The 9,477-nt window shown below is 39.9% G+C and overlaps 1 protein-coding gene across 1 annotated transcript; it reads left to right on the plus strand.

Moving 5' to 3' along the window:
- Positions 1-270: 270 nt before the first annotated feature.
- On the plus strand, positions 271-3,170 carry LOC115054276 (ADP/ATP translocase 3). Its single transcript, XM_029519421.1, has 4 exons — positions 271-479; positions 1,314-1,800; positions 1,895-2,035; positions 2,213-3,170. Exons 1-4 carry the CDS (start codon positions 369-371, stop codon positions 2,368-2,370), a joined length of 897 nt encoding a protein of 298 aa, XP_029375281.1. The 5' UTR covers positions 271-368; the 3' UTR covers positions 2,371-3,170.
- The last annotated feature ends 6,307 nt before the right edge of the window (positions 3,171-9,477 follow it).

Raw genomic sequence — 9,477 nt, forward strand, 5'->3', positions numbered from 1 at the left:
CGGCGTCAGAGGGAGGAACCCCGGAGACAGACTCGTCAGCTCGTCTTGTCGAAATTCGTTTGGTCTCTGTCCAAAAAAAAAAAAAAAAAAATCACGTGCAGGTTTTAACATCAGGATTTGCTTGCCTTGCACACTAACGTGAAGTGACGTCAGCAGGACTTCATTGGCGGGGACCCTCGTGACGTTCACGGATTGGCGTGCAGTCTCCGCGTAGTTCCCGCGTTGTCTCGCGAGCCACCGCGTTGAATAAATCCGCAACGCGGCATCACAATCGGCCATTTCGTCTGTGCAGGCCGTCAGCCGTAGAGGGCAGTGGGGAGAAACCGTGTATACTGGTTACCTGAAAGACACATCAAGAACATCCCACCATGAGTGAGCAGGCTATTTCCTTCGCCAAGGACTTCTTGGCCGGTGGTATCTCCGCCGCCATCTCTAAAACAGCCGTCGCCCCGATCGAGAGAGTCAAGCTTCTCCTTCAGGTAAAAAAAAATCTGTCTTCCGGGAAGATGTCAGTGTTAGCCGGCTAGCTCCGGTTAACAGCCTCTGAACAAAGTTACCGGCTCCTCTCTGCCTCTGGTCCTCACACAGCAGCAGGCCTGTAGTTAATCTTGTCGATATGTGTTGCTGAGGTAGACACGACGATCGTCTTGCTGTCGACGGGTTTAAGGATTTAAGGTCATGCGAAAGGAAATGACCTACACGAGCCTGACTGCTAACGTTAGCTTAGCTGGCGTAGCTAACAAAGGACAAACGGTCGAAGTGACATTAGGACATAATGTACAAACACGCAAAGACTGCTGTAATGTCTTAACAACTGCGACACTTCATGGGCAGAGATAAGAGGGCGGGATGTCCAACACAATTTTACTGTAATTGAGCATCATGTCGATACCGTCTCTGATGTATGTCTGATTTAGTTAGCTAGCTGAGATAGCTGCATCAAGGCCCGGGACAGTCATTCTCAGCCGGGTCAGCTACTTTTACACTCTTTTCTGTTCCAGCAGTGCAGCGATATTATTTTTATCTCCTACTGTACTGACCTCCGGGCACCTTATCGCAATCATGCAGCTGTAGAAATTAAATTTTTAATCTGGTGTATTCATAAATGTCAATGAAATCAAAACGCACCACGTCAGTCGTTATCACGTGAAAGCTCTGTGAAAGTCCACACACATGCAGACTTGGCAGCAGCTTCACAGGTTAAATGCCCATCAAGGTCACTACAAGGAGACCTTGTGGCTGTCATATGGTCAACAGTTAATTGGCTCTGTTTTAAACCTAACTCTTCCTTCTCTGTTTGTTCTTCTTTGCAGGTCCAGCATGCCAGTAAGCAGATCACCGCTGACAAGCACTACAAGGGTATTATGGACTGTGTTGTCCGTATCCCCAAAGAACAGGGATTCCTTTCCTTCTGGAGAGGTAACCTTGCCAATGTCATCAGATACTTCCCCACCCAAGCCCTCAACTTCGCCTTCAAGGACAAGTACAAGAAGGTCTTCCTTGATGGTGTCGACAAGCGTACCCAGTTCTGGAGGTATTTCGCTGGTAACCTGGCCTCTGGTGGTGCCGCTGGAGCCACCTCTCTCTGTTTCGTGTATCCCCTTGACTTCGCCCGTACCCGTCTGGCCGCCGATGTGGGAAAGGCAGGCGCAGAGAGAGAGTTCACTGGTTTGGGTGACTGCTTGGTGAAGATCTTCAAGTCAGATGGTCTGAGAGGCTTGTACCAGGGCTTCAATGTGTCTGTGCAGGGCATCATCATCTACAGGGCTGCATACTTCGGCATCTATGACACAGCTAAAGGTACACTGGTTGGACATTGACCTACACTGGCACCTCTGAAGAGACGAGTGTGCTTTCTTGAGTTTGAATATTTATTTTTTTCTTGTATTTACAGGTATGCTTCCAGACCCCAAGAACACCCACATATTGGTGAGCTGGATGATTGCACAGACTGTGACAGCTGTTGCTGGACTGACCTCATACCCCTTTGACACTGTCCGTAGGCGTATGATGATGCAGTCTGGACGCAAAGGAGGTGAGTTGGTTTATATTTGTGCCATCCTTTGAAGTGTGTTTGACATGTGTACCTGGAAATTTACAATCGCTGCTATTGAATGCAGGTGCTTTTCTCATTGGGCAAACATCAGTTAATTTCTGATGCATTGACTATGTACCACTTCGCCCAATTAACTTCCACTCTTCCCCTCCTCAGCTGACATCATGTACAGTGGGACCATTGACTGCTGGCGTAAGATTGCACGTGATGAGGGTGGCAAGGCCTTCTTCAAGGGAGCCTGGTCCAACGTGCTCAGAGGCATGGGCGGCGCCTTTGTGCTGGTGTTGTACGATGAGCTGAAGAAAGTCATCTAATTCTTTGTATTGTCACATCACTGTCCAATTTGGCTAAATGTAATAACTTTCCATTTCTATGGACTCAGCATTCTGCCTTATTTATGGGAACAAACATAGTGTCTCACCACTAGCTGTGGGCGATGGCTGTATGTTGTGCATCTTTTGATTTTAAACGTTCCACACCCTCTTTACCGATGTCATTCCTGTAAGAGAATCTGATACCTCCTCCTCCTGTCATTCATTAGGTTTGTATGGTCCCAACCTGAATAAATCTATTCTTGGGAACAAATTAAATCATTGATTGTATACTGTCTCCTACACTGTCATAGCATGAGATGTGCTTGATAATGCAATGCACGAAGTGGATTAGTCCCAACTGCTATATTTACTCCCGCTTATCTTATCCTGAGCCTTCCCAGTGTGACTGTGGTAACTATTGGATTGTAGATCAGAACACTTGAGTGTTATCGCCTTTGAAAAGGCTTCACAGACAGTAAGGACTGTAGCAGAGGTGAATTTAATGCTTGTTAATTTTGTGGTGATAAAAGTTACTGACCCTATTGAGGTTTTGGTTGTGTAAATTTAAATGACTTTCAGGAGTGCAGTTCCACTTCATCACAAACAGCAGGGAAATGTAGAATAGCCCATGGGAGAGATTAATTAGAGAAGGTTGGTGTGCTTTCATTTTCATGTGGGAATATTCTGTTACACTGCTCAGACATTAGAACGTATGAATATTGCACTGAAAGTTTATTTACTCAATGCGAAAGTATTAAAAAAAAAAAAAAAAAGGCTGAATTGAAATGAAAGTGTTCTGACCCAACAATGCAGAATGACAATAAATCTAGGTGCACTGTGCTGTGCTTAGTGCGTTTCTATAAGATGGAGGCTGTGCATGAAAATCTGTTTAGGCTGCAGCTTCAACAGTTGCTTTTATTTGTCCAAGGTAACTTCTTTTAACACCTTGCTCAACAGTCACTCCAAAGACATTCACTTTAGAGTTTGTAACACAGAGGCATTGAATCATATTAGGCTAAAGTCAGCAAACTTCCACTTAAGGAAATATTAAATTATCAATACTCATTTTCGTTTTGACAGAAGTCACATCTAGATAAAGGAATTTGGCGCAGTGCATTAATAAACTTAACTGTGTGCCCTCTGCTGAGCTCAAACGTGTTGGAACAAGTATGAATACTAGGTGTTCAGATACCAGTGGGTGACGGCTTAGCAACACAAATACACCCAGCAATCAGATGTACAGCCGGTGATCTGTGGCTGTAGATCTACTGACAAGGTGCCCCACTGTAGCTATAGATGGTCTGCTTCATGCTCACTGGACCACCGTCTGTAGTCCCCCTCCCCCCCACGTGTCGTGAAAGATTTGACACTTGAGGACTAACACAGTCCAATGATCCCCTCCTCCCTGGGTGTAGTCCGTCAGTGCCCTCTGTTTCAGCAGTAGGGGGCGCCAGAGTCAAGCGATGGAGAGCTGCCCTGTGCGCGTGCTCGCGCGCGCTCGTGTTTGTCAATGAAGGGCGTCTGCGGCTCAGACGGGTTTAAATCACTGCTGATTTATCTCCGTCACCATCCCGCCACCAGGTATCAGGTGACAGCCAGTTCTTTGGAGCTGCAGGCGGACACTGGACCGTCATAAAGAGCATTACAACACCAAGTCATTTAAACTTTCAGTCTGTGAAAATCAGTTCAAGTTTGATGACACTTTTAAGGTTGTTCCAAAAACACAGCAACACTTCACCACCACATCTCCCACTCTTACTCTACATATATGTCTGTGTGTGTATGCTAGAGTGTTAATTGTTGACTTGTGTGTCACTGTCATTACTCGGAGAATACACATCTGTGATCTGGATCAGGTGCAGGGGAAAAGGTGTATTATAAAAGGCTACTTTTGTTTATGCTGTAAGAGCGGTTTTGGAAATATGTAACTTGAACGTTAAGAAAAAAAAACCATAGCCCATATGAAGAATAAATGATCAGAAAATAAAAAGCCAAGCCACGATGAAGCAACCATTTTGCACAGACAAGCTCATAATTCATTTCATTGTATGAATCATTTGAAGCAATATTTCAACACAACCTGAAAGCTGCATTAGAGTGCAATATGTGCATCTTCTTAATCGTTCCGCTGTCTTTCTTGTTCTCTAATGTGTTTACCAGATTACATTGTAAGTGTAAGGAGCCATTACTGTGACATTACCACAGACTGTATCACAATTAAATGTGAAAAGCCGGAGTATTAGTATTAAAGGAGGATATGAAAATCTGGGAATCTATCACACTTAAATCACTGTATGCACTATGATTTTTATGGAGGCACAATTTCAATTTATTTCATGTTGCGTTGATGGTGATCATTATTTTTATTTGCACAAATAAAAGTACAGTTTAACACTTATTGGCTGCTTAGTAGACAGTCTTAATCTGACTGTCTTTAAAAGCTAAAACGGGTGTTGTGTGCCCTGATTACTCACGCAATGCACTAATCAGACAGTGAAGTATCGGACCAGATCACCTGATACACATCTACAGTTCATCTGGCTTGTTTGGCCTGTGTGTGTGTGTGTGTGTGTGTGTGTGTGTGTTGGGGGGAGTAGAGTCCACATGCTGGCTACATCAGTTTCTTCCCACTGTTGACAGACTGCACACGAATGTTGCCTGGACATGTGTCCTATGACAGCAGTTGTTTATTAATCATAGTTTGGTTTCCAGTCCAGCATAGTACCTACCTTGGTGTCCAGGGTATTCTGGGATACAATCCAGCCCCTTAATCAGGATCTTGACACAATCAACATACTTAATTTTGCCATGTTTGGGATTAATTTTAGATAATACAAATTTTCAATCCGTTTTTTAGGTGCTTTTATGGATTCGCCACACGTCAGTTTGTAAGTTGTGGCAGTGTAGTCACATGAGGAGTCATGTGTGGAAAGCGTATGCTATATATTGCATTTCTGGGCAGATTATTCTTGAGAAATGTATCCAAAAAGCTGTCAGGAAAAAGGAGCAAAAAACAAAACAGCGGCAAGACTTTCTGTGAAGTACAGGAAAGTACTAGTTTTTATTCCTTCATAATCAAACTTCACAAACAGCTTGAACTTGTACAATACCTCAGAGAGTGAAAATTACAAAAAAAGTGCTGGTAACATTTACAAAAATCATCCTTACTTAGCAACAATCAGTTTATTCTTCCACACTTTTTTTATTCTTTTGTATTAAGGCTTAATACTTCTGTATAAAGTATATGCAAGATAAGTCTTCACAGTTTTTCGAAAAAAGTCACAATATTATGTAACATAATGAAGCTTTTACGGCTATTTTCTTTATAATAACAAATACACATCACTGGTAAATATATGTGAAATACAGGGCTTATTGTAAAATGGCAAGTAATGATACTGTTTGCTGAGATAAATTGATTCCACACACTGTTATAGGAAACATACCATTGTTATAACTGAAGGAGGAGGAAAAGAAAATGATAAGCATAAACACTTACGAGATCGCCTCCAAACTTTGGCACATCCCATGAAACAATTTCACAAAATATGAGATTTACTTTTGAAATCATACATATGGAAGAATAGTTAAACTGGCATTAAGTGAAAACATGCTGTGTAGTAAGGTGCTAAATCAGATATTACGTTGCCAGCCTTTTTTTTTTTTTCCCCACATGGACTGACATGAATAAGGTGCATTTGTAAGACTCAAAGCATGTAGGCCTTTCTTAGATGTCAACAAAATATGTAATAAATACAAGTTTTCAAAAAACAACCTAAATGAATTTGACCAATAGTCTTGAGGCGACCTCTTATACTCATGCATTCCCATGGATTCAGAGAAATGAATCTCTCTACTGCAGTTGTGTTACTCTAACTGTGGCATGTGAAAGTAAAAGCTGTATTGTATTCATGGTATGTGTTATTTGCTTTTTTTTTTTCTATTTTTATTTTATTTTTTTTTTTAAACTGTTGAAATTGTGACAAACTTGATGAGTAAGGAGATGGAATAGAAAACTGAATGCGAAACTAAGCCAAGATATATTCACAAGATCCTCTAAGCTGCACTGGTTTACAGGTCAACAGATGAGAGCTCTAGCCCTAGACTTACCAATTTCACCCTCATGCATACTGTACGGTTAAAGTGACGCAACAAGCTTGCTTAAATAGTCTACATCACAAAAGCAATTTGGTTTTAGTGCAAACACAATTGGCTGGCTTCAGCTTCTCAATATTAACAAGCTCACCAAGGAGATTACAAGAAGGCACATACTTATGCTTCCTCTAACACGCAACAAATTTAGACAAACCGCAACATCTTTCAACAACACCACAAAGCGGTGAAAACAGGAAAGCTACTACATCCAGAAAAAATGGTGAAGAGTTGCTATTTGTGAATTATTGAAAAATTTACACTTATCCATCAACAAAATAACAACGCTAAGGTCAATAATTTATGCTATTGTGGATGACCTCGCTGAAAAAGGATGAAGTATGGACGTACACTTTGGTGGGCACAGATTCTCTACACATGTTGCCAATGATGCTGTGTTCAAATGACAAAAAGGTGCATTTGGATTTTTTTTCCTGTAGAAGTATTTCATTATTGTTTTACTTTAAAGCATTTTTTAAACATCCCAGATAAAAAGCACTCAGCGTGACAAAAAATTGCAGAGATATAACAGAGTGTTTTTAAGGGAAAGGTGTGCACGACAGTGGACAGCTGGGTTAATCTTTTGGTTTTTTGTGTTTATCTTTAAATGTGTGGTCGGTGGCTGTGTGATGAAGACAATCGACAGTAGTTGACTCATGGGAAATGATTCCTTCCCTCATACATCCCATTCCTAACTTCAGATCTGTAAGAGCTGCTTGATTTGTCCAAAACAATCACAGGAGGAAACAAGTTTTAATGCCCCTCAAATCTGGACACTAATATTCAGGGTACTGCTTGATTTAAAAAAAAAGAAGAAGAAAAGAAAAATGCTACAATCAACAATATGTGGACGCATTGAAAAAGGTGACCAATTATGTACCTTTTGAATACAAAAAACAAATGAAAACTTGTCAAATATAATTTACTAAACATTCCCACTGTGGGCAGACAACCATCAGATATTATGGTTAAAAAATGTGTTGAGTGAATTATATTGCTTTTGATAGAAGAAGACCAAAATAAGTCTAGTGCAAATCTCTTTTCTGGTTTGAGAAGTGGTGGTTGGTGTAATGAGACTCAACTGTCGTATCTGCTCTACCATAGCAAGAACATACCAGGTGAATCTGAGAACTGGATAGCTGTCAAGTGGTGTCCCTTTACAATGTTTCTTCTGAATAATTAAGAGAGCACTCTTTGTTCTTCAGAAAAGAAAAGAAAAGAAAAATCTGTGATCATTCGCTGCCATGCAAAAATTTTGGAAGGAAAACGCTAATAAATATTTCATATATAAATGGAACCCATCACCCAATGCATGCAATTAACCAGCAAAAAGGAAATGTCTTACTTTCTTGTATCTAAATGACTCCTGTTTTGAAAGGGATGATGGTGGCCATGTTAGTCACCCTCCCCTACAGCTGGGGGGGATGTGCTTTGTCTGTCAGCTCACATCTGTGCTAACGGGTGTCGTCTGTGCAGTTATGTCTGTCAAATGCATCTCTCAACTTGGAAATGTTGGAAAACTCGCTCCAGTCCAGTGTTTGACAAATCATCATCATCATGAAAACGTTCTTGCACATACATTTAGGAAAAAACAGAAAAAAAAAAAAGAAAAGAAAAGAAAAAAAAAAACTTTATCCCCTATTTCAAAACAGCAGTCAATACATTTCAAACAAGCTTGTTTCATAACAACAATAATAATAATAATAAAATACAAACCAACTTGGAGCATAAATTATCAAAAACAAACTGAAAACACATTACTGCAGCATATATTTCAGGGTTGCTTATAGTTGTGAAGTTAACTACCTTTACTACAACAGCTCCACTTCTGCCAAGTTCATAACTATATAGGAGGAGTATTTTTAGGGTAATAATAAAAATACCAAGCTAATGTAGGCAAAAAAAAAAAAGCTAACAAAATATACACATATTTATAAGCACATCTCATAGTTGAACTCAAGTGCATGTTTACAAAAGCATCTCCATACAAGATATGGCAGCAAAAAGCCTGAAAGCCAGATGAAAAGAAAAAAAAAAACCTAGGCTGCTTTTTATTTGGGCACATGAAATTTCTGATTTGCAATGCCAATATTTGAGAAATTCTGTCTTTGTCCCAGATGTGAAACATCGCTTGAATTACAGTAATCAAATTTATCATTTTTGACACACAGGATGAAAAATATACAGCAGATTCACCGAGAATCAGGCCTTACAGTAATAAATTTTGCTAAATGGTTGCCACTCTTCTTACAGATGATGTGTTGTTATTACAAAAATAGATCATCACTTTCATAAATATTTGGACCACATTTTTTGATTTTTAAATTCAGGTTTGGTTTGATTTTTATTTTCATCGCATCGATGGCCAGCTGGGATGCTTTTTACAGTGAGCGTGAGAGACTGTAATCTTTGCTCAAAGATCGTGAGCACCTCAGTGAGATTAGAGTTAAATTGTTGAGATTGAGAGTTGTGTATTCTCTTTCCATGTTTTTGGCTTCATAAACAATCTACAAATATGTGCAAACTTAACATCTTGGTCCATCTCAAGTATAAATGGCTAAATGAACTAAGTCACAACATCAGATTAGTATTTTCGGGACAGCCTTAAATATTAGACACTGCCAATATTTGAAGAAAACTGTGTAACAACAACAACAAAAGGTCAGACACTATTTAGATATAATCCAATGTGAAGGTGAACAGGTCTACACTCATTTCCCAAATGTGTGTATAAAGGACATAACCAATGTTTACTGAAGATTATTATGTTTTGTAAGAGGAACAAAGCAACATTTACAATCTTATACATGTTTTAACATGCCATAGTTTACATCACAGCTACTGTGTCAGATTCATTTTTATGTTTTGTTGCATTTCTTATAAAAAAAATCTATTTTGGTCTACAATAGGCAAATTAACACAACCACAAAACTATAAACAACTGATCAAGTGACA

Source organism: Echeneis naucrates, chromosome 14, assembly GCF_900963305.1.
Source record: "Echeneis naucrates chromosome 14, fEcheNa1.1, whole genome shotgun sequence".
Classification (NCBI taxonomy): domain Eukaryota; kingdom Metazoa; phylum Chordata; class Actinopteri; order Carangiformes; family Echeneidae; genus Echeneis; species Echeneis naucrates.

Excerpts from the sequence above, each read along its gene's own strand:
- LOC115054276 (XM_029519421.1), top strand. The coding sequence starts at position 369 with ATGAGTGAGCAGGCTATTTCCTTCGCCAAGGACTTCTTGGCCGGTGGT. Across the intron at positions 480-1,313 it reads GAGTCAAGCTTCTCCTTCAG|GTCCAGCATGCCAGTAAGCA; the intron begins GTAAAAAAAAAT and ends TCTTCTTTGCAG. Across the intron at positions 1,801-1,894 it reads CATCTATGACACAGCTAAAG|GTATGCTTCCAGACCCCAAG; the intron begins GTACACTGGTTG and ends TTGTATTTACAG.